This window comes from Cannabis sativa, chromosome 2 (genome assembly GCF_029168945.1).
Source record: "Cannabis sativa cultivar Pink pepper isolate KNU-18-1 chromosome 2, ASM2916894v1, whole genome shotgun sequence".
Lineage (NCBI taxonomy): Eukaryota > Viridiplantae > Streptophyta > Magnoliopsida > Rosales > Cannabaceae > Cannabis > Cannabis sativa.
Genome location: NC_083602.1, coordinates 58,266,728 through 58,291,902, shown reverse-complemented (window position 1 = coordinate 58,291,902; position 25,175 = coordinate 58,266,728). Strand labels below are relative to the sequence as shown.

The 25,175-nt window shown below is 34.0% G+C and overlaps 3 protein-coding genes across 6 annotated transcripts; all 3 read left to right on the top strand.

Annotated features, from left to right (window-relative positions):
- The first annotated feature begins 9,043 nt into the window (after window positions 1–9,043).
- Window positions 9,044–9,991, top strand: LOC115718531 (bark storage protein A-like). The gene is made up of 2 exons (XM_061110671.1): window positions 9,044–9,638; window positions 9,743–9,991. The coding sequence occupies exons 1-2, from the start codon at window positions 9,462–9,464 to the stop codon at window positions 9,806–9,808; spliced, it is 243 nt and encodes an 80-aa protein (XP_060966654.1). The 5' UTR covers window positions 9,044–9,461; the 3' UTR covers window positions 9,809–9,991.
- Window positions 9,992–12,097: 2,106 nt separating this feature from the next.
- Window positions 12,098–16,846, top strand: LOC115718896 (anthranilate synthase alpha subunit 2, chloroplastic). Of its 2 annotated transcripts, XM_030647703.2 has the most exons (11): window positions 12,098–12,482; window positions 12,814–12,998; window positions 13,085–13,274; window positions 13,668–13,819; window positions 14,199–14,314; window positions 14,486–14,732; window positions 14,836–14,892; window positions 15,116–15,268; window positions 15,452–15,532; window positions 15,719–15,805; window positions 16,061–16,846. In XM_030647703.2, the coding sequence occupies exons 1-11, from the start codon at window positions 12,317–12,319 to the stop codon at window positions 16,385–16,387; spliced, it is 1,761 nt and encodes a 586-aa protein (XP_030503563.2). In that variant the 5' UTR covers window positions 12,098–12,316; the 3' UTR covers window positions 16,388–16,846. The 2 variants fall into 2 exon arrangements, with proteins under 2 accessions (XP_030503563.2, XP_030503564.2); XM_030647704.2 differs by lacking the exon at window positions 12,098–12,482 and having other exon boundaries at window positions 13,096–13,274.
- A 369-nt stretch (window positions 16,847–17,215) lies between these two features.
- LOC115718897 (probable NAD(P)H dehydrogenase (quinone) FQR1-like 3) lies at window positions 17,216–19,856 on the top strand. 3 transcript variants are annotated; one of them, XM_030647706.2, is made up of 5 exons: window positions 17,216–17,552; window positions 18,583–18,659; window positions 18,759–18,852; window positions 18,963–19,228; window positions 19,350–19,856. In XM_030647706.2, exons 2-5 carry the CDS (start codon window positions 18,634–18,636, stop codon window positions 19,573–19,575), a joined length of 612 nt encoding a protein of 203 aa, XP_030503566.1. In that variant the 5' UTR covers window positions 17,216–17,552; window positions 18,583–18,633; the 3' UTR covers window positions 19,576–19,856. The 3 variants fall into 3 exon arrangements, with proteins under 3 accessions (XP_030503566.1, XP_030503567.1, XP_030503565.1); XM_030647707.2 differs by having other exon boundaries at window positions 17,217–17,552; window positions 18,558–18,659; XM_030647705.2 differs by having other exon boundaries at window positions 17,218–17,552; window positions 18,367–18,659.
- Window positions 19,857–25,175: the final 5,319 nt, after the last annotated feature.

Below are 25,175 nucleotides of genomic sequence, written 5' to 3'. Positions count from 1 at the left end.
CTCAAATCTACATGCATCCTTTTTATCAGTGGTTTAGTAACATCTAACTCTACCCTGAATCTCATAAAAGGTAGTTTGGTAGAAGAATCATACTCTAAAAACCTACCCATAGTATTAGCAATTTCTTTTCCCATATTGAAATTAACCTTACGAAAAGGTATACCATAAACATGAATCCAAAAAGAAATACCTTGAAAATTCTAATCCAAGATATGTTCCAAACCAGTAGGATCTATAAAGATTTGATAATTACCTGAAAAATTCCATGGTTGCCCCCTCAAGACTCTATTCTTAATAACACTTGACACTAAGGTAAGAATAAAAATACCATCTGTATACTCTTCAATTTTCTCACATGCTTTATTTTGCCAAAGTTGATTAAACATATTCATCAGCCCACCTTTATTAATAGACCTCTTAGAGATTGATCTTTCAAAAACCGACTTTGAGTACTCATCTGTCTCCGCTTCAATCATGGTGGAAGAATTTGAAAAGATGGTCAACTCTTTTTGGTTCATAGAACGGGAATTATTATTAGGTTCAACACTAGGAACACTGTTTAAATCTTAGAAAGCTTTAGATATAAGAATAATACCTCACCAAAACTATTACCTATTTATAAGGACTTCCAAAAAACAAATAACATCAAGATATTTTAAAGAATAAAAACAATTAATTAAAATTTCCTAAATTTTATTATCTTAAATACAATAATAAGTTTTTTCGTTTTTTCAATGTAGTAGATATTAACATATTAAAATTATATTGTTGTCTAGTTAGATTTTTGTTGTTTTAATTATATATTACCCATACATCATTTTAAAATTATAAGATTTTATTATTTATATTAGTAATGTAACTATTTATTATTATTTTTTTTAAAAATTAAACTATTACTTCAGCTGTCACTAACTCTAAAAAAAAAAGTTAAAAGGTATGAAGTTGTAACAAATAAATTTCATTAAAAAAATTATCAAGTTGTTAAAACTAAGTAAATATAAAATTCGTAATACAAAAATAAATTGAGGAGTTCAAATTGATTTGCATATTACAATGAGGTTGGTGTCTTGTTATTTTCCTGTTGCTTTATAATTATCTTTTTGTTGTTTTATAGGTCCTGTTCGGTAACAATTTTAAAAGTGGTTTTCTGTTTTTAAAATTAAAATTTTGGAAATAAGTTTTGAAAACAAGTTCGGTAACAACATTTTGTTTTTTTAATCTAAAATCAAAATTAAATAAATTTTAAAAACAGATTTATGTTGATTTTAAAAATTTTTAAAAACACATTTTCTTTTTTGCTTCTCTCTTTCTTGCTCGTTTCCTCTTCAGAAGCTCAAACTATTAGATGTTTCTTCCATGGCTTCAGTTTTTAATTGGTAAAATCTCTTCCTCTCTCTCTCTCTCTCTCTCTCTCTCTCTCTCTCTCTCTCTGTATATATATATCGTTCTCTCTTTCTCCCTCTCTCTCCGATTTTTTCTCTTTTTTTCATTCTCAGATTTGAAAATGAAAAATGATCAGAATAGCATGATGAGAGTAGCTTGAGGAAGAATTTTTGCTGTTGCAAGTATAATTCTCTTGTATTTTTTAATTTTAATCTTAGGGTTTGCAAAATTTGAAGAAATCTCTGTTTTACTTTCACATTTAATCTTTGAAATGGGGTTTGGGTTTAATCTCTGATATAAGATTTTAGGTTTAGTCTCTTAAATGGGTTTAGTTTTCTGTTTGAATTATGTGTGGATGGAGTTGTTCATGTTTGAACTAGTTTAATTTTTAGAATAAATTTACCAATTTTATTTGTGATTTTAGTTGCTTATTTGTGCTGGTTTTTTTGTCAGATTAGTGCTTGAGGACACTACTACAAATGAAGCTTTTAGAGGCACTTTTTTTCAGCAAATATTAAAGAACCGACGTCATAGGGTTGGAATTTTTTGGAAGGGATTTTGACACCACCTATGGCGTCGATTATTTGGAAATAACCGACGCCATAGGGTGTCCCCCCTATGGCGTCGGTTATTTCTAAAAAAACCGACGCCTAAAGGGTTTATAACCCTAGCCCAGCCCATCATCTTCCTCATTCGACCAGCCAACCCAGAAACCCCCAAACCAGAGAACCCCAAACCCTCTCCGCCAACCACCACGAAAAACCACCCCCATTTCACCATTTTTTCACCATTTTAGCTCATTTTTGTTTCTAAATCTTTTATTTTCCATACCTAAAACTATATACCTGAAAAGATCACATTTTTCCTCATTTTTTAGGGTAAACCGAAGGTAGAGGTAGTGGTGGTGGTGGTTATACCTCCGGCCACCGTTTTTTTAGTGGAGAAAACATTGTATTTCAACGTCTATTAAGGTATAAATCTAATTTCTACTAATTTTAGTACTGTACATTGCTTTATTTTTTATTTTATAAATTTTTTTAGGGTTTTTCTATATTATTAAATATGTATTGTGTGTATATATTGTGAATGAGAAATGTATTGTGTGTATATATATTGTGAATGAAAAATGTGATATAGGAGAGTATATATGTATGTATTTTGTGTTGTATTGAATATGTATTGTGTGTGTATGTATTGTGAATGAGAAATGAGATAAATAGGAGAGTATTTTATATATTGTATATGTATATATTGAGTATTTTAAACAAATAGTTTTGTTAAATATTGTGAATGAGAATGAGATAAGAGAGTATTAAAATAAAAGTTTAGAAATTGTTTTCTAAAAAATTAGTTTAGAAACAAAAGTTTAAAAATTAACTCTATTTTGTATCAATTTTTTTCTATTTTCAATTTTAATCATGTGTTTTTATTTTTTTTAGTAGCTAGTAGATAGTTAATTACAACTACTTAGCAAGTTACTAATTTTCATTCTATTCATGTATTTTTAACTAGTTAGTAATAAATTAACTAGTTAGTAACTAAATACTCATAAATTATATAACTAGTAAGTAGCTAAATAAAAAAATTTGTAATTTTGTAGTATTTCTTTCTGTTGTAGGTTGTGAGGTCAATTTGCAAGGATCTGACTTATTTGGTATTGATCGGTTTCTAGTTAGCTCGAGGTATACACTCACTAAATTTTATTATAAATTAATTATGAATGCTTAGTAGAGTTTGAATATCTTAAATATTCATCCGTAGTGAAGTAGGTTCTGTAATATATTGTAATGCGCCGGATCGATGGGTGAAATAATATGCATGTTAGATGAGTTTGAATATCTTCAATATTCATCCTTAGTGAAGTAGGTTCTGTGAATACATGTACTGCAGTCGAATGGGTGGTAAATTTTTATATTGCTAAATGTTGTTGTGATTATTTCATATTGTTTTGAATTGTGTTTTGTTGTTATTAATAGGTTTGAATTTTTCGAAAACGTTCAATTATAGTCGTTATGCTGCCGAAATTTCAGTAAAATTAGGATAATATTTGATTTTAATTTCTCTTAAACTTGGTTGTTAGGATTTTATCGGAAGTGACTTTATCAGAAGACAAGTACATAATTTTTGGTATAAGGTATGCTTTCTTTAACCTACTTTTATAAGAATATTTTTCATATATATTTAGATAATCTTTAAATGCTTAAAGTAATTTTAGAATAATATTGATGTAATACATAGGATATATATTGTTGAGTGCTAAGGATAGATATAGTAAGCTATAAAAAAAATACAAAAAAGGTCTATATTGGGATTTGAACTTGTGACCAAAAGGATAGATTGATAAGTTTTTACCAATATACCAAAACACACTAGAATTAACAAATACATTATAATGATGAAACTCTTGCCTTATCCAATTTTTTTCAAGCTCAAGAAACGCTTATTCATGAGCTCAAGAAGTTTGGAAACCTGGATTTATATGAGATTAAAACCATAGGTGGTGACATTGGGGTCCCTACTGCTTCGGAGGTTAATGAAAGAACCACTCCTTTCAAAAAGAGAAAGTTTGACGGGGCGTCGGCGTCTCTCTGTTCTCGGCCATGGAAGATCCCTCGCCACCATCCACGGGTTGTCAGGGACTTTCCCTGGGACTCAGACGTCAAGGCTAATGCTACTAATGATGTGGAGGAGGAGCCCACGGAGGATGCCTCCTTATCCAACAGTGACTTCTTGGGATCGGATGAGTGGTGCTCAAAAGGAAAAAATGTTATATCAGCTAGGCCGATGGTCGGTACTTTTGTGGTTGACGATTCTGGATCTTTTGGGTCTGCCCATTCTCATACCCCTGTGGAGGAGGCTCCTACTCCTCCACAGGAGCCATGAGAGGAATCGCTTGGAACTGTAGAGGGTTAGGGCAGACCTCTACAGTTCGGGAGTTGAAGTCCCTGATTCGGTTGCGCTCCCCAGATTTCATCTTTCTGACCGAACTCAAAGTAGATGCTACTTCTTTGGTACGTACACTTCACTCGCTTCATTTTTACTTTCATATTGTTGTTCCAGCTATTGGTAGTGCGGGAGGTATTATTTTGGCCTGGAAAATTGGGTTTGAGTTTGAATGTATTGCCTACTCCCAAAATCATATTTCGGGTATTGTCTATTCGGATCCCCCAGCTCACCCATGGCTTCTGTCATGTGTTTATGGTCCCCCTTACTTCCATGCTAAGAAATCTTTTTGGGAGAGTTGTATGAAAATAGGGGACAGATTTGGTGGTCCTTGGCTCATTTTGGGTGACACGAACTTTGTCCTGAGTGAATCTGAACGAGTTGGTTCTAAAGGAAGAGACCAATTCATTCCGGTTATTTCCAGCTTGGTGAATTCCAGGGGTCTGGTCAATATGGCTATCCAGGGAGACTGTTTGACCTGGGATAACCACCGCTCCGGATCCAACCATGTCAAATCGGCCCTGGATAAAGGGCTTGCGAATGGAGCGTGGATTAGTCTTTTCCCAAAGGCGGCTCTCTGCTCTTACCAGACCTCAAATTCGGATCACCGTCCTCTGTGCCTACTCTCTGGGGGTTTGGAGGACAAAATCCGAAGGAGTTTTAAGTTTGAGGAAGCCTGGACTAGGGACGAAAGGAGTCGGCTAGTGGTGGACTCCGCATGGAAGTCGGTTAGTTACAACTGGGCTCCGGCCCGGATCTTCAAGAAAATTGGGGCTACTAGAGTCGCTCTCTTACACTGGAACAGGTCCCAATTTGGAAAAATTGATACTATGATTCGTGATCTGGAAAGGAGACTGGATCATATTCAAAAGCTCCCAGTGGGCTCTAGAGATTGGGAGACTGAAAGAAATCTCAGGAGCTCTCTTAATGAGGCCCGTGTTCGAAAGGACCTTTACTGGAAGCAAAGGGCCAGGGTCTCTTGGCTGAAAGAAGGTGATAAGTGTTCTAAGTTCTTCTTTCTTTCTGCCTCTATCAGAGGGAGAAGGAATGCCATTGAGTGCATTCTCAACAAAAACAATATGTGGATCAATAAGAGATTGGATATAGGCAATGAATTCATGGAATTTTTCCAAGGAATTTTCACGGGATTGGAAACTAACATTGAGATGAATTGCACTGACTTAATCCACGATAGACTTTCTTTGGAAGACCAGTCTGAGCTCATTAGACAACCCTCTCGCGAGGAAATTAAGGCCACCCTGTTTTCCATGAGTAATAACAAAGCCCCGGGGCCAGATGGAATGTCTGTATTGTTCTTCAAACACTATTGGGAATCTGTTGAGAATGATTTCTATGAAGCGGTCTTGGATTTCTTCCATTCAGGACGTATGCATAAAGGTGTCAATGCTACCAATATTGTCCTTATCCCTAAGGTTCACAACCCGAAGAGACCCAGTCAGTATCGTCCAATCTCTCTCTGCAATGTGGTTTACAAGGTAATATCCAAGATTATTGCTAACAGAATCAAACCAGTGTTACCTAAACTCATCTGCCCTACGCAAGCAGCTTTCGTTCCTGGGAGGAACATCCAAGATAATAATGTGATTGCCCAGGAAATTATTCACTCTTTTAATAGGAAGAAAGGAAGAGAAGGTCTGTTTGCTATTAAGATTGACCTTATGAAAGCCTATGATAAGATGAGTTGGAGATTTATTGATCATGTTATAGACTGTTTTGGGGTGCCATCGGAATTTTGGAATTGGGTTTCTCAGTGTATATCTACCACCACTCTCAACATTTGCATTAATGGAGGCCAATTTGGAAAGATTATCCCCTCGCGTGGTCTTCGCCAAGGGGACCCCCTTTCTCCCTACCTCTTCATTTGGGCGGCGGACATATTATCTAGGCTTCTGGAAGATGCCCAAGCTAAGAAATCTATTAGTGGCATCAGGCTGAGTAGGGGAGGCCCTTTGATATCTCATATTTTCTTCGCTGATGACCTCATTCTGGTTGGTAAAGCCAATCTTGAGGAGGCCAAAGGTTACTGGGATTGTCTTGAGAAGTTTTGCTCCTGGTCTGGTCAGAAGGTGAATAAAATGAAGACTTCCATTTTCTTTAGCAAGAATACCCCCAATAACATGAAGCAAGGGATCAAGGCTATGCTGGGTATTGGATCTCCGGAAGGAAATGTCAGGTATTTAGGCCTCCCTCTTTTCAGATCGAGACAAAAGGATGCTGATTTTAACTTCATACTCGATAACCTGACTTCAAAATTACACGGTTGGAAAGCTAAGACTCTTTCAAAAGCGGGTAGAGCGACGCTTATCAAATCCGTAGGCCTTTCTCTACCTATGTATGCAATGCAAACTACTAAGCTCTCCAACCGTCTAGCTACGAAGATTGACAGTTTGGTCCGGGACTTCTGGTGGGGCTCTGAGAAGGGTAATCATGGGTTATACCTGAAAGCTTGGGACAAATTGTGCCTCCCCAAGTCATTAGGGGGGCTGGGGTTCCGGAAATCAAAAGAAATGAACCAGGCTTTCCTGGCTAAATGGGGGTGGAACCTTCTGACAGGAAACCAATCCTTATGTTGTCGGATTTTGGAAGCCAAATATCTTAAGGGCCGACACTTTTTGGACTGTAAGCCGAAAGCTTCGGACTCGTGGTTTTGGAAGAATGTGACTAAAGCAAGATCTATTATTCGCAAAGGGGCATGTAAGCGAATAAAGGATGGCAAGGATACGAAGGTTTGGCATGACCCTTGGATAGGCCATTTGAAAGGCTTTTTACCCCGGCCAAGAGGCCCCTTAATGAAGGAGGATTTAAGAGTCGCTGATCTCCTGCAACCGGATGGGGGTTGGGATATCCAAAAGCTTAACAACTTATTTGATAATGAGACTATTTCGGCTATCTTGAAAGGAGGTAGTCCTTCAGGCATTGGAGAGGACAATTGGTGCTGGACCTTAGAATCTAATGGCTATTTTTCTAGCAAATCAGCCTATAGGGCCCAAGCTGCAGATCGCGCGAGTTCTTGTGAGGTTGCCCCAGCCTTATGGAACAAACTGTGGAATAGTAAAATCCCTGAGCGGCTCAAGGTTCTTTGGTGGTGTATCCTCTCTAAGGCTCTCCCTGTCCGTGAGATCATAGCAAGAAAATTTCCTATTGAGGATGACAGATGCCCGTTGTGTGGAGCAACAATCGAAACCATGGAGCATCTTTTCCTGTCTTGTGACTTTGCCTATCGTTTATGGAGGTCAACCCCTTGGGGTATCTACCCCATTTGTGATACTGGTATTAGAATGTGGGATTGGGTCAAGTTTTTGTGGGACCTAAAAAGCAAAGGCGTTAATGCTGACGAGGCCTTCCTGTATGCTTCAATAATAATTGACAAGATTTGGCAAACGCGGAATGATAAGGTACACAACAATAGCTCTGTTGATATTTTTAAATGTATTGACTCTATCCGTTTTTCCTTTGCAGATCACCAAGCTTACTTACTCCCTTGCCCCAAGTTGTGCCCGTCCGATGTTTGGCGTCCTCCCCCTCAGGATTGGTTGAAGCTGATCTGTGACATCAGAGTAGGAATGGATAGCATGTGTGCAGCTGTGGTTGCAAGGGATCATGTTGGCAAGGTGATCGGGGTGACTACTTCTAAGTTGGAGTTTGCTGATGCTCTCTGCGGGGAAGCTGCGGCGTGCTGCTTGGCCTTACAGGCGGCTAGGACTCTTGGTTTCCATTATATTATTGTTGAGAGTGATTCGAGGGTAGTGATCAACGCCCTCAATGGGAAAGATTCCCCTTGGGAGCTTGAGAACTACGTCTCCTTTTGTAATAGAATTGCTCCCTCCTTTATCGGTTGTAGTTATGAACATGTGAGTAGACTTAGTAATTTTGCGGCACATAATGTGGCCAAGTGGGCTTTTTCCCTTCAGAGGTTTGGTACTTTGCTGCCGACCTCCTTGCCCGACTATATTTTCTGTAATGATCGACAGGTCTAACTGTTTTATGCTTATATAATGCACGCTTTTCTTCAAAAAAAAAAAAAAAAACAAATACATTATAAACATTAATTCTAATACTTAAAATAAGAATTCTATTAGTTTATGTTAAGTAAAATAGCAAAATAAAACACAAAAAATACCCAAGTTCAAAAAAAAAAAAAAAATCGCCTCAAGCGGACAACCGGATCAAAAGTTATTAATAATGTTCAAAGTTTTTAAAAAATTTCATGCAAATTTTAACCCTTTATCTACAAAAATACAATACACTACAAAAATGATACTAATATATTAAAAAAAATTATAAAAATATACTAATATACTACAAAAATACAAACACATAATATAAAATATTAATAAAAAGATAGCTAATATACAAACACTTAGAGTAATGTAGATGTGTATTTATTCAACTTTTCAATTTAATTTGTATTTATAGTTATTATATATAATTTATACTTAATTTAATTATATTAATAATAAAATAATATATATAAATTATGCTAAAATACAAAATTGGAAGCTGAAAAAAAAAACCATAGGAAGACCCTATGGCGTCGGTTATTTCATAATAACCGACGCCATAGGGGTCCTATGGCGTCGGTTGTTTGTAACCCTTTAGCGTCACCCGGAATAGCGTCGGTAGCGAATTTCGCCAATACCGACGCTGAAAGCCCTTAAAAACCGCCTCTAAAGCCCAATTTTGTAGTAGTGAGGAGGAGTACTGGTAGAGATGATGGTCATGATTAGTAGTAGTACTGGTAGTGATGATATCATGATCAATTTGATCATGATTTGTAGTATCTGAATTAGTGCATGATTTGTAGTAGCAGTAGTATTGGTTTGTAGTATCTGAACTAGTGTTATTATACTGATTGGATGGGTAGAGAGATTTATGGGAGTGAGCCAATTGGGATTGTAATAGTTGCAGTGAAGAGTTTTAATCTTGTTCTTATACATACTCTGATGTGACAACTGAAATTTATGAGCATATGATGGTATTAATTTATGATTACTACTATTTTACCAACTAAGCATTTGGTCTTTTTATAAGTACAATAGCCTTGTTCTCTCCTCCATCGTCACTCTAGTATGTCATAGGCAATTATTATCATAATTGAGCAAATCTTTCAGGAGATGGAACTGAAACAGTGTGTGAATTCAACTTTGTGTTTGGAGAAAAAGCCCAAGTTAGTTGTGGGACTTAAGGGTTCAACATCTAATATTTTTGTAGACAATGCAGCTTATAGGGACTTCCTTTTCCAAACATTTCAGGTTTCATCTTCAGGCATGGAAAGTTTTGCTATGGTTATGGTAAATTACTAAACTATTTTCTCTTTATAAAATTTACAAGGTTTAATATGATCATATACCATTTATGAATAATAATATAATTGGGTGCGTGTGTTTTTTTGCAGACAAGCTTGTCCAATGGATTCCCTGTGCTTGTAAGTAGAGGATTTTCTAATATAGCTAGTGGATAAGAAGGAACAAATTAATACCATTGAGTTGTTTGGTTCTCTTGCAGCTCTTAATACAGCCAACTCTGTAATGTACTATTATTGTTACTATCATATTACTATTATTGTTGATTATATATTTCCTTTTGCAGACAAGCTTGTCCAATAATAATATCATGTTACTATTATTGTTGATTATATATTTTGTCTCCAAAGCTCTTCAAGATAAAATAATGTCTTCAAATGTTTCACCATTCAACAAAAATAATCTACTTCTTGATAATTCACACAATGAGTTTGGAGAGTTATTAGTTTTGTTTGCTTGAGCGGAGTACAATCAATTATATCTATCTAAAGAAGTGTGTAGAAATTCGGCCTTATCAGGACGTGAGTATGTAATGGAAGTGTTGCATGGTCATGAAAGTAGGTGTTATGACTCTTGTCGGTTTTTAATATTTTTCTTCAAGATTGGACAACTATTAATTCATATTTTATTATGATTTTTGTTGGTTTTGTGTTATAAATAATGAGTTTCGTGATTTCAAAATACCAGTTTTTTTAAGATGTTGATGAGTGTTTTTTATTTGATTTTTAATCTTTATACATTTATTTAAAAATAAAAATAATATTCATAATTTTTTTATTTAAAAAAAGCAAAAAGAAAAGAAATTCATGTTTTTTGTTTTGAATATTAAAAAATAAAAATGACTACAAAACACATTTTTATTTTTTTGTTTTTAAAAGTACAAAATAAAAGTGGTTAGAGAACATACTTTTGTTTTCTGTTTTTAAAATTTAAAAATAAAAGTGGTTATAGAACACATTTTTGTTTTTAAAAAACAAAATTTTAAAAACAAAAAATCTACTTTTATTTTTCTGTTTTTAAAATTAAAAAACAAAAGTGTTACCAAACGCCACCATAATTATTCTCTTTTTGTTGTTTAGGTGTTCTAGTTATTTTTAGTTGCTTTAGTTATTTATTTTCTTTTATAGTATTTTAGTAATTTTGAAAATTAAGGTGGTATTTGGGAATACTTTTGTTTTTAAATTTTTTAATTACAAAAATAAAAGTAAAATTTTTATTTTAAATTTTTGTTATTGAAAAATAAAACTGTGTTCTATAACCACTTTTATTTTTTAATTTTGAAAACAAAAAATATAATTGTATTCTGTAAATTTTATTTTTATTTTTATTTGTTGATTTTATTTAAGTCGAGTTTGAGGCTATGTCCGGGGGCGAGTCCAAGTCTAGGGTCGGGTCTGGGTTCAGTTTCCAAAGTCTAAGTTAGATTCGGAGTCTAAAATATTAATTAAAAAAAATTCAAAAAAATTTAAAAGTGATTTTTTTTTTTAATTTTTAAAATTTAGATTCTTAATTAAAAAATTAAAAAAGTAAAAATAGTTTTATAAAGTATGATTTTAAAAATATTTTCAGTATTCTAATTTTAAAAATAAAAAACTGATTAAAAAATTGTTACCAAACGCACACTTACACTTTTATTTTTCAATTTTTTAATCACAAAATGAAAGTAAAATTTTTGTTTTTAAAAAATTTAGGTGCCGTTTGGTAACACTTTTGTTTTTTTAATTTTTTAATCACAAAATGAAAGTAAAATTTTTGCTTTTGAAAAACAAAAATGCGTTCTGTAATAAAAATATTGAAAGTGATTTTTTTATGTTTTTAAAATTTTGATTCTCAATTAAAAAATTGAAAAAGTAAAAACAGTTTTATAGAACATGTTTTTGAAAAATATTTTCACTTTTTCAATTTTAGAAACAGAAAACTGATTAAAAAAGTGTTATCAAACGGCACCTTATTTTTGAAAAACAAAAATGCGTTCTGTAACAATTTTTGTTTATCAATTTTAAAAACAGAAAACAAAAGTGTGTTCTGTAAAGTTCATTTTCATTTTTATTTTTTGATTTTATTTAAGTCGGGTCTAGGTCCGAGGTCGGATTCAGGTTCGGATCAGAAGCCGGGTTCAACGCCAGGGCCGTGGGGAGGAGATTCGGTCCAGGTCTGGTCGTAATCCAAAAGATTGATTACGAAAAAAAATAGTTTAAAAAAATATTGAAAGTAATTTTTTTTTTTGTTTTTAAAATTTTGATTTCTAATTATAAAATTGAAAAACAAAAAAAGTTTTATAGAACATGTTTTTGAAAAATATTTTCATTTTTCTACTTTTAAAAACAGAAAACTCATTCAAAAAGTGTTACCAAACGCCACTTTAATTTTGAAAATGTAAAAAACAATCTTAAAAAAAAAAATAGTTATTTTTGTAAAAAGCACAAACCGACCCAGGAAATAGATTGGAGAAAGAGCCCAGAAGGAGCCCAATTGACTTAGCTGGTTGAAACTGGCCTAGGCTCATTGATTGGACCTTAGTGGCCCCAAAATCACGGCTGTCAAATCTCATCGTTTGAACCACTCGAGCTCGAAGAGCCACTACCACCACCACCTGACCGGAGAGAAGCCATTCTTTCACTCAGCAAACTCCATTAACTAACGCCATCTTCTCCTTCCTTCGCACCATGGAAACCCTATCTTCTCAGCTTACTTCAGCCATTTGTTTACCATCGCTGGTATCCGTCAGCCTTAATGGCAGATCAGTCTCCAGCTCACTTGCTCTTACTGGAACCGGCTTTTGCTCGCGTGCCCGTACAGTCAGATGCATGGCGTTATCATCACTTTCAGCAGGTAAAATTTTATTTTTTTGGTCTTTAACTTTCTTCGTCTTCAAAGTGATCTATGTTACCATTCTCTGGTTCCGGCTGGTTGATGAAGATGAACTTGCGTTTCTGATATTTTTTTTTTCCTTAGAAGTTGGATTGAGAACTTGTATTAATGACTATATATATATATATTACTTTGAAGATTGTACTTTTTTTTAATTGTATCATCAGGCAAAATATATAATGGTTTTGGTTACAAATATTAGTATTTGATACTTTTACTGAAGTTAACAATGTTGACTGTTTTCTTTATTCTTCGATGATGGGTTTTGATTGCTGTGATTCATTTCATTCAGTTGATCAGTCAGAACGATTTTTAGAAGCTTCTAAAAAGGGGAATTTAATTCCTCTGTATCAAACCATATTCTCGGATCATCTAACTCCGGTTCTTGCATACCGATGTTTGGTTAAGGAGGATGACAGAGATGCTCCAAGCTTTCTTTTTGAGTCTGTTGAGCCGGGCTTGCGGGCCTCTAGCATTGTAAGAGTATTTTAGTCTTGTTCAAGTATGTGTGTGTTGTTTTCCCCCAATGTAGACATTCAATTCTTATGCTTTAACGTTTTTAGGGGCGGTACAGTGTAGTTGGAGCTCAGCCAACCATCGAAATTGTAGCGAAAGAGAATATGGTAACTATTATGGACCATGAGGAAGGGTGTAGGAAGGAGGAGATCGTGGAAGATCCAATGACTGTTCCTCGTAGAATTATGGAAGGGTGGACACCTCAGCTCCTTGATGAACTCCCAGAAGCATTTTGTGGTAAGATCACCAGATGGAAAACCTTTTATGTTGCTTATTATTATATATAACGGAAACAAAAATTAATTACTTTGATATTTATTTCCTCTTGCTGAACCTTCAATCTTTCTGAGGCATTAAATTCTGCCACTGTCATCTAATTGTAGGCATGAAACTAAAGTACATTGCTAGGTATTTCGGGTATATATTTTTCTTTTCTGGTTTTTGTTACTCTTAATTGTATAATTAAAATGCACAGATCATATTTTTTCACATTTGTGTTGGCTCTAGCTATTCTCAATCGGCACACTTTGGGTTGAGTTCAGTTTTATTTAGTGTATTTGTCATATAGATACGTTGGTCTCCAATATTAAAGGCAATGGAGGACTTAATGAGGGGTTACTCTTTGATTAGGTGGGTGGGTTGGTTACTTCTCATATGACACAGTGCGTTATGCGGAGAAGAAAAAACTACCATTTTCTTCTGCTCCACTGGATGACAGAAACCTTCCAGATGTTCATCTAGGCCTTTATGATGATGTGATTGTTTTTGATCATGTGGAGAAGGTATTTTATACTTATTATCTCTTTCAGTGTTCTTTCATTATAATATCTTCCGTTTCATGCATTTCGATTCCTTCATTTTTAATTGTTGAAATTTCATGTTAGATTTCTTGTACTCTCTAAACAATTACTTATTGTCAAGGAGCAGAAAATACAAAAGAAATTCATGCAGATTTGAATGATTTTTGGGAAGTTTTGTTCCATGCTTTTTTCGAGCAATATCTTCTATGCTTTACTCTGTGGTATTGATGTGAAGCAATATGTACTCCACTAGAAGAAATATGAGAATTCACTTGCTTGTTGACCTGTTATAAATTTTCATTAGAAGAGATTAGAAGCTTTGTATGAAAGTGATTCTTTATATGTTTGACATTGACCTCAGAAAGCATATATTATTCATTGGGTGAGATTAGATCGATATGCTTCAGTTGATGAGGCCTTTAATGATGGAATGAACAGATTGGAAGCTTTAGTATCTAGAGTACATGATGTTGTCACGTAAGTCTACCTGTTTACCCTTATTTCTTTCCCAATATTTATATATTTACTTTTGCCTGTGTAAGTGTAAGGTTGGATTAGGCACTGGTGGGCTAGGTTACTAGTGCAAAGCTTCTCATTCTTCTTGATGTTTTTTTTTTTCAAATATGTAATTTTTATTGTCTATTTCAGCCCAAGGCTTCCTGCAGGTTCAATAAATTTGCACACCCGCCAATTCGGTCCTAAACTGGAAAACTCAAGCATGACAAGTGAGGAATACAAGGAGGCTGTTTTGCAAGCCAAAGAACACATCTTGGCTGGTGATATATTCCAGATTGTGTTAAGTCAGCGTTTTGAACGGAGAACATTTGCAGATCCATTTGAAGTGTATAGAGCACTAAGGATTGTTAACCCAAGTCCTTATATGACTTATTTGCAGGTTTGACTACTTGTTCTGTTGCATACTTTTTTTTTTGTTTTTTATAGTTTATTATTAAGATTGACCTTATAAGGATACATGAACATTACTCCACAACGAGCAGGCAAGAGGATGTATTCTGGTTGCTTCAAGTCCTGAAATTCTCACTCGTGTCAAGAAGGTTAGTTTATAGATCCAGTGAATTGTCTAGTATCTCTGATTTTCTTCTCTCCTAACTCCCCTGATTTTCTTTTTTAGTTACATCAATATAACTCCTATTGTGTAACAACATTACAACAATATTAACATTCGTCTTATTATTTGGTTTATTGTGGTTTTCATTATATTGTTTTGTCTTTTTTACTAACTGCATCTTGACCAGCGTTGCTTGTTTTTTCCAATAGGGAACAATTACTAATCGGCCTCTTGCTGGGACGATTAGAAGAGGCAAGACACCAAAAGAAGACCTAATGTTGGAAAAGCAGCTTTTGAACGATGAAAAGCAACGAGCAGAGCATATCATGTTAGTAGATTTGGGCAGGAATGACGTTGGGAAGGTACTTTTGCTTATTTTTTTTATCAATTAAAGTAGAAAACTTTTAGGTACATCATTTACTTGTACACCTAGTATCTTTTTGATCCTGTATCTAGTAGAACGTTCCTTTTTACTATCTGCATGATTTCCTTTGAATTTGTATTTGTTGGTGGAAGCTGGAATCATGTACTCTACTTTGCTGCAGGTCTCAAAGTCTGGTTCTGTCAAGGTTGAAAAGCTCATGAATATTGAGCGGTACTCTCATGTCATGCATATTAGTTCCACTGTAAGTCCCCTATCTCTCTTACTAAATGACATAGATTGTGATGAACAGGAATTTCTACACATGATTTGTTACATAGCGAAAGTGGCACATGGAATGTGTTGTGTGTAGCTACTTCATATCACTACATCATACTCTTGAGAACAAGTTGTGTTTGATTGGTTTATTTTATTTCATTTCATTATGCAGGTTACTGGTGAGTTACTAGATGATTTAACAAGCTGGGATGCTTTGCGTGCGGCTTTGCCTGTTGGCACAGTCAGTGGAGCACCAAAGGTTTTGATTGAAATTTCTCTTCCCTCCTACTCATACTGCTAGTCATACATGTATGCTTTAAAAATAAAAGATAATGACAGGGCCTGCAAAGACACCGATATGTTTTCTCAGAATGATTTCAAAGCCACAATGAGTTGATGTATTTTTAAATCTTGTATAATCCAGCAATTTACGTTGATTTTCAGAAGAAAATTATCGTGGTGTTTGCAAAGCCTTGTCTCTATCTTGAATTGCATTGTCTCTGCTGAAATTTAGGTGAAAGCCATGGAGCTAATTGATGAACTAGAAGTGACAAGACGTGGTGCATACAGTGGCGGATTTGGGGGCATTTCATTCAACGGGGACATGGACATTGCCCTTGCTCTGAGAACCATTGTCTTCCCAACAAGCACTCGTTATGATACAATGTTTTCCTACAAGGATGTAAACAAACGCCGAGAATGGGTAGCTCACCTTCAAGCTGGAGCTGGAATTGTGGCTGACAGCGATCCAGGTGACGAGCAGAGAGAATGTGAAAACAAAGCAGCTGGTCTTGCTCGTGCAATTGATCTTGCTGAGTCTTCGTTTGTTGACAAAGATTAACAAGATTCACGAACTTGATCAATTCACAGAATGTACAAGAGTGCAGCTTTGGAGAAAGTAATTCAAGTTTCAAAAGGAGAGTGCTAAAAGAGAGTTGTAGATGGTTAGATGTTTGGGACAGTACAGAAATGATAGACGGAGGATTTAGAGCAGAGTTGAGGCTACGTAATCTTGTCTTGGTTGCTACTACAATGGTTATGCTTCTTTCTAAACATAGCAGTTTTTTTTTGGTGGAAAATTATCACGTTTTTCCTTTTTCTTTTAGTGATTTTAGTTTAGCACATCAAAGTCGATCTTTACAATGTGATCTATTTCACTACTTATATGTTGAGCAAAAGTCAAAAGTTCGCTGTAGTTTATTAGCTCATGATCTCAAATGCTCACCTAAAAAATGTATCAAATGTTGTATGTGAGACTTATTATTTTGAAAAATCATAGTATGTGTAAAATTTTAAAGTATTGCTATTAGGTATGAGCTTTGTTGTGGTAATGCATACTCATGAGATTTTAACTGAAAAACTTGATCGAATGTGGTGCTAATTCATGAAGGTGGATGGTCGGAGAGAGCGGCTACGATGGGATGAGAAGGAGAGGGAGAAAGAGAAGTGAAAATGACAACAACAAATTTTTCCAAATCAAACTTTGAAATATACTTTTTTGATTATTTTGTAAGTGGTAAAATTTTATAAATAAGGAGTATTTATAAAATTATCATAGTGAAAGCTTTATTTTCCTTCTGAAATTCAATTCAATCTTCGTTAACCATCAAAACTCAATATTTCCTTCTTTATTCAGACAACTAAACTCAAATTTAATTGATTATTCTCTTACTCCCGTAAACTGAAACTCCATAACCCAACTGTCATCTTCATCACTGAAAAGACACATTAGCAAAAATAAAATAAAATAAATAAATAAGACGTTGACACGTTACGGGATTTACATCAATAACGTCTTGCTTATCTTTCTGTTGATCCGGGCCCAGGCCCAAGTCCAGGTCGAATTGGGTCTGTCTCTTCTCTTCTACGTGTCACACCGACTCACTGCCAAACTTCATGTTTCATGCCATTGGAGTTCTTTTCCTTCTCTGTTCTTTACTTAAAAGTTACTCCTTTTGATCTTATATCTCGATATTGACTCATTTTTTATGATCGTGGCGCTGAAGGTGTGTACGTCTGTGTTCTGTTGTATTTGTATATATACATGGCTCTTTCTTTTTTCTTTTGCTGCTTACACACTTTTGGCTTTAGTTGTGTGTGTGTCTTTTTTCAATCGTTTGAATTTGGCTATACTGTTTTGCTGTTCTTCTTCTTCGTCCGTGTTGCTTTCTTTTTCTTATTTATTTTTGAATAATGTTGATGATGGGAATCCCTTTTGACTTTTCAAGTTTCTGTTTTTCTGTATATCGTGGAGGTGAATTTGATTGAATATTGATTTTATGCATGGTTACTATTTTGACTAATCCAAAATGTTCTGTATTCAATCGGGTTAGTCTTAATTGGTTTTAGTCATATTTCTTTCATTCGAAAATTCAGAACCCACCAAGCAATGATTTGTTTGTGAGCTCGTTAGAGTTAAAACTTAAGTGTATTCGTACACCTTGAATTTTAAGGCTTTACACCTACTATTTGAGTAGTAGAGTGGTTGGTGAAATGAAATTGAGATATGTCCTTATGGAAAACCAACTTAATTTTCCTAATGATATACCACAAATTGAGCTTCCATTACCGCTCAACTGCTCAACTATTGAAATTGTTGAGGATGTTGTTAGCTTTTAATTAGATCGGCTTGTGAGGGCTAGATAAGTTGAACTGGGTGTTGAGGTCAGTTTTGATACTTTTCTTAAAAGTTATTTCTCTTGTGAGAGCTGTAGGGAGTGTTTTTCCTTTTCTATGAGCCTTTTCCAAAATATTTTCCTTTAAGCTGATGACTACATATTCTTGATTCTTTTTTTCTTATATTTGTGTTATGCAAACAAGGTCTTTCTTTCTTCATGTGAAGCTTCAGGTTGTGTTTGCATTTACATTAAAGAATTTTGATACGATTTGAGTTTTTGTGGACTGTGTTTTCACAAAGCCGAGAACAATGGTGTTTATTGTTTACTCCTCGAGTTACATGCGTGGATATAAACATTTTCTAGTTTTTCAATCTTCACAACTGTTTAATAAAGGGAGCAAGTGATTCGGTATACACAGTTTTGAAATAGAGGAAAGTTTAAGAACAAGCTCCCACGTAAAACCACAGCTATGACTACCACAAAGATCTATATAGTGTAAGAGTCTCTCTTGCTTTCAAGCAAATTAGTTATTTCCTTATTTACAATTTTCTTTTTCCTTATTCTTTGTTTTGAATGTTAATTTCTTTTTTCCAGGTACTACTCTCTGTATGGACATGTAGAGACTATGGCGCGAGAGATCCAGCGAGGTGCTAATGCTGTCCAAGATGTTGAAGCAACACTTTGGCAGGTGACTATGGGTGATAAAAGAGAAAATTAACAGCCAAGTAGAATGCTTTTCAATATTGGCCCTTTAGTACCATGAACAAAACTTTGTTTAACTTGCTTAGATCAAAGCAGGTACCTGAAACACTCTCAAATTTGATACTGCAAAAAATGAAGGCCCCTTCCAAGGCAGATGATGTGCCAGAGATCAAGCCTGAACAACTTTCGGAGGCTGATGGCTTTGTGTTCGGCTTTCCTTCTCGTTTTGGTGTAATGGCTGCTCAATGCAAAGCCTTCTTTGAGGCTACTCACCAACTATGGGAAAAACAAGCACTTGCTGGTAAACCAGCTGGTATATTTTGGAGTACTGGTTTCCATGGGGGAGGCCAAGAGCTTACTGCGTGAGTCAACTCTTTAATAGTGAACCAATCTAATATTGTACTTCCAATCAATCATATTGGTTTACAAATATGGAACTCTAACCTTATATTGTGTTTTTTCAACCTTTAATCTACATTACAGATTAACAGCCGTGACTCAATTGGCACATCATGGTATGATATATGTCCCTATTGGGTACACATTCGGAAGTGGAATGTTTGAGATGAATGAGGTAAAGGGTGGCTCTCCTTATGGTGCTGGGACATATGCTGCAGATGGGTCTCGTGAGCCTACGGAGCTTGAACTTAAGCAAGCCTTTTACCAGGGTAAATATGTTGCAGAAATGGCCAAAAAGCTCAAACATTGACACCTCTTCACCCTAAAAACTGCATTCAATATGTTAAAAGTTCAAAACTAATTGTGAATGAAAGAAGTACTACTTTTAACAGAATGGAGCATCACATAACTTTCATTTATCAGCTCCATCCGAAAAGGAAGGCCATTTCGTATTATTAGAGGAGAAATTGGCCTATACATATTGCATTTTCTTTTACATTCTTACCAAACGAACTTTCAATAAATGGACCATCATAACAATTGTTTACTATTTATAATGGAATATATAGAAGGTGTTTTTTTTTTCTTTTAGTACACTCTACAGAAGGTGCTTACTATTTATATTTTTTCATGCTATGCACTGTTAGTAGTTACGCTACTATATTTAATTAATCAATTGTTTTTTAATCTACATGGGAATGAAATTTATAAAGAACAAAAAATTGTCATGTTTTTATGTAGGAATGTAATTTTTTTTAAGCAACTTCATTGTTAGCTGAACGAACCAAGTTCAGAAATTAACATTCTACAATCATTAATAATAATGCCATGGAGAAATTATCAGCTTTGAATTTCAAATTTCATTAACTAAGCAGATAATGAATCCATGGTGGTCATCTTTTCTCCTTAACCCAATTTAGTGCTTCTTTTATTTCCAATGTCTCCACCAAGATTGGAGCCACTTTTCCATCTACAACGCTGAACTGAAGCAATAAAACAGCCGTGAAAATTCCTAGCTACCATTTCATAGCCATATTTTTTGCTGTACTGTTGAATGTAGCTCAATCCACATTCACTTTAATCACCCCCTCTCCCTATGTTTTACCCATGATTCTGCACCATCACCCGAAGCCATAACAGTTGCAGTAGGTAACTAAAGCCAAACCTGGGCAGCAGCCCATTGAGCCAAATTCACACGAGCTGATGCGATTATTTCGTCTATCACCGGGATCTTCTTGTCCCAAACCAGCTCATTGGAAGCTTTCCACAATGTCCAACACAACACAGCACATTCTTCCTTAGTCTCCTTATTCAAAATTTTAAACCCTCCTGTAACCAAGTGCCAAACATCAAGAAGGCACCTGAACATTCATCACCCCTAGAGAAAGGAAAATTAACTAATACATGCATAATTGACTCAGCCAAAGAATTACAAAATGGACAATGTAGCCCAATCTCTACCTTTTTTCATCTTTAGTTGAACCTTTGTTGGAAGGCTGTTAGGACCTAGGATTAGTGAGGTGTGCTAACATATATTAAATAAAAGGGTAATTGAGTCTTTGTATTAAGGGTAGTGTTTTGGAGGGAATACAATAGTATATATAGAATATTGAGGGGAATTGGGGGGTATGCAATGTTTGAGTAAATCTCTATTTGCACCAAAGGGGCCTAAGGGCTCCTATCCTTTGTAATTGGGTTTCTCATACATTCAATATACATTTCTTATTGTATTCCTACTGTTCTACTCCTATTATTGCTACTGTTTTAGTGTGTTCTTGAGTGTGGAGTTCTCGGGGCTTATCAATGGCAATTATTTGCAGCTCTCCAAACCACAATTCTTCACCTCCCTAAAATAAAATTTGCAAAAAAAGTGAGTGATTTTAGGCCAATGTTATTTATAAGATTATATTAATAATGTTGGTTCAACTATTAAAGCTTTGGTTAAATGATATCATACATTTCCCTCAAAGTGTTTTTATTGGAGGTAAATGTATTACAGACAATGCAATGGTTGCTTATAAATTATTACACAACCTAAGGGCTATTAATAAAGGGAAGAGATATTTTGATATAATGAAGTTGGATATGAGCAAAGCCTATAATAGAGTTGAGTGTGATTATTGAGAATCAGTAATGCTCAAACTAGGGTTCTCTTATTAGTGGGTGAGCTTACTCATGAAATATGTTTGCACGGTTTATTATTCTTTCAACTTAAATGGTGAGATTAAAGGAAAGGTTATTCAAATAAGAGAATTATGTCAAGGTGATCCACTTTCACCATACTTTTTTTTGTGGAAGGTTTTTCGGCATTGTTATGTTAGGTAGAAAAGAATAAAGATATAATTGGATATAAAGCAGCTCGCTTAGCTCAGTCGGTCACTCACCTTTTTTCCACTGATGATAGTATTCTCTTCATTCATCTTCTCGATCTTGTTCTTCTTTGATTGAACTCTTTAATTCATATTCTAAAGCATTAGGTCAGGTATTTGTCATCGATCAATTAACCCATTACTAAGAATCCCTTCGGTGTTTAAAAGTTGTAAACTTATAATAATATGGGCTTTAGAGACTTATATTGAGGTGTAGCTGAAACATGAATTGTTCTTATGATAAGGTAGTTTATTTTGGTCCTATGTTCTACCAAATACCATTTATCTTTTGTTTCAGTGTATTAACTTTGGTTTTGACTTTAGACTTCTTTCGGTATTTACTTTGAATTTTTGCATCTTAATAATCTAATAACCTACTATATTACAAGAGGATATATATACTTATAATAACTTAAGCTTTAGAAAATTATATTGTTGTGTAGCTAACGTATGAAATGTCCCTACATTAATTTACATTTATTTTGTTAATATTTTTCTATCATTTATTTGTAAGTTCTTACTATCTTTAACTCTTTCTTTGGTTCTTTTGCAGCTAATAAATTTTAATAAATCTACTATGTACTCTCACCAAATAGACTAAATGATATGCAATCTTTATGTACTGCAATTTTTCATATGCAAATCACTAAAGCTATTGAGAAGTATTAAAGATTGCTGATGTTAAGTGGGCAAAATAAACAAAGATTGTTTGATGATGTTAATGAGAAAGTTTGGTCTTGACTAAATTTCTAGAATAATAAGCTTTTTCTCTTATGTTGGTAAAGAGATACCTTTAAAAGTTATTATTCAATCTATTCCCACCTACGTGATGTCTTGTTTTACCTTTGAAAACTTGTGAGGAGTTGGAAGGGTTAATAACAAGATATTGGTGGACTTCTTTGTAAATAAATAAAAAGTTTATTGGTTGGCTTGTTATACATTGTGTTTTCCAAAGGTGGCTTAGGTTTTTGTTTGTTTGTTTTTCACAATAAAACCATGTTAGTAGCACAAGCTTGGAGGATTCTTACTTGTCTAAATACTTTACTAACTTAAATTTATAAAGCTAAATAATATCACCATACTACCTTTTTGGAAGCTTCAGGTTTGTATTTTAAATCTATATGCGTTTTTAGTATGAACTACATTTGTGGTGAAATTTTTTACTCATATTGTCCTATTTTGAATAGGATTATCGTTCCTTTTTGAACAACTAAATTAGGATTCTTACTATCTAATTTTTCTGTTTCTTTCTTCCAATTTTATGTTTTAATTGATTAACCAAGTGGTTAACTAACTCTATTAGTCTTGGTTGATTTTTTTTATTATTGTTAAGTTTTACTTGGTACTCTACTACTACTTTATTTGAGCTATAGTAACATTGGATTTCCTTGCAGTTGGGAAATCCCCTAGCTATATTCGGCGTAGTATTATCTAAGGGCGCTCTCTCCTTAAAAAAAGGCATCTGAAAAAGATTAGGAACTAGAGATTCTATTTTGGTATTTAAAGATCCTTAATTGCTTCGCTCGTATTCTTTTTTACCTGCATCCATTAGTACTACACATCCTATTTTACTAGTGAAAGATTTAATAGATGATTCATGGAGTTGCTGGAATTTACCTATTCTCCAACAGTTGTTTAACATTGTATATCTCAATGTATTAGTTCTATACCCCTTAGTAAGTTTCCAAAAGTGGTTATATTGTGGCCTCTGCTTTTGATTTGTCTGAACCGTCTCCTTCTAAGAATGTGTTTTCAGTTTGGTAGAAGAGGTTTTGGAGGATGAATTTACCTAAGAAAATTTTAATTTTATCTAGTGAGGTTTCCATGGGATACTTCCTACTAATATTGGGTTGCAGAAAAAAAAATATTATTACCCATTCAAACTGCCCGGTATGTGGTTACAATTCTGATACCAATAGCCATGCTATTTTTTTTTTTTTTGTCATAGTTTTAAGAATGTGTGGAAATTATTAAATTTCAATGTCTTAAAAAATATCTTTGTAACAGTTCTTTTCAACTAATAATCATTAAAGCTTTAGAAGTTTTATCCCAGTCAGACTTTGAATTAATCCTTTTGGCATCTTGGTATATTTGAGGAGAACGAAACCAAGTAGTTCGTTTCCATTAATTTAGTTCTCCTCAAATTATAGTTTCACGTATTCAAGTCCTATTTGATGAATTCAGTAATATGTAGCGAACTGCTAGTTTAAAAGAGAAATATTTGTGCATCAACGTCTAAATGGATCACTCCACCACTTGGTACTTTTAAATTAAATGTAGGGGAATTTTCATAAATATGGGAATTGAGAGTATAGTTTAATTTTATATGACATAAATAAATAATATTATAGGGTTATGGGTTTATTTATTTATTTTTTTTTTTACATTTATATAGTTTTTTATGCCATATTTTTGTAAAAAAATGGAATCTCATATTTGTAAAACAACAATAAGTTTTTCTGGAAAAGTCGCCGACACCGAAAAAGTCGCTGTCACCGGAAAAATCAATGTTGTCAGAAAAGTCACTGTCCCCGGAAAAGTCACTGTCACCGGAAAAGTCATCGTCGCCGGCAAAGTCACTGGAAAAGTCACCCGAAGTACTTGTCTCAGATATAACTAGAAATATAACCGATTTTATGAATAAAAATTAATAACTCAAACCAGTTATAATTAAAATAGAACCAATTCTATAATAGTGTTATAATGAATAAATACAAATAACACGAAATAACTCGAACTAGTTATAACTAAAATAGAACCGGTTATAAAACATAATGAATACAAACAAGTAACACGCAATAACTCAAACCGATTACAATTAAAAACAAAGAAGAAATCAGTTCCTAAAACACTGAAATATAAATTAAAAACAAAACTAGTTTCACAATAAAATACTTCATAACACATAATACCTCATAGAACGGGTTATAATTTTTTCTTTTTTAAAAAAAGTGGTGACCAAATGTCTCGGATATAATAAAAATAGAACCAGTTCTATAACATAATGAATAAAAATAAGTAACTCAAACCGGTTATAATTAAAATATAACCGATTCTGTAACATAATGAATAAAATAAATAACACAAAATAACTTAAACCAGTTATAATTAAAATAGAACCGGTTCTGTAACAGTGTTATAATGAATAAAAATCAATAACACGAAATAACTCAAAACCGATTGAATTTGATTGTCTTGTTGTAATCTCTACTTTTGTTAAGAGATTTTTTCTTTCTAATGATCTTGGTTCTCTTTTAGATGATATTTCTAGTTTACCGTTTAATTTTCCTAAAGCAACTCTGATTTAGATTCGTCAATCAACTAATAAAGTTGTTCATGAATTAGTTCTGCATGCACTTAAAATAGATAGTGAACCATTTTGAATTGAATTTTTTTTATCTTTCTCTGTTGGATATAACCTTATTTTTTTCAATGAAAATTTGTTCATTGTTTTAAAAAAATAAAAATTACCCTTAATTAAATACATATTTCCATTTTTTTTTCTGCAAGGAAAAATATAAAATTTATGAAGCAGTGAAAA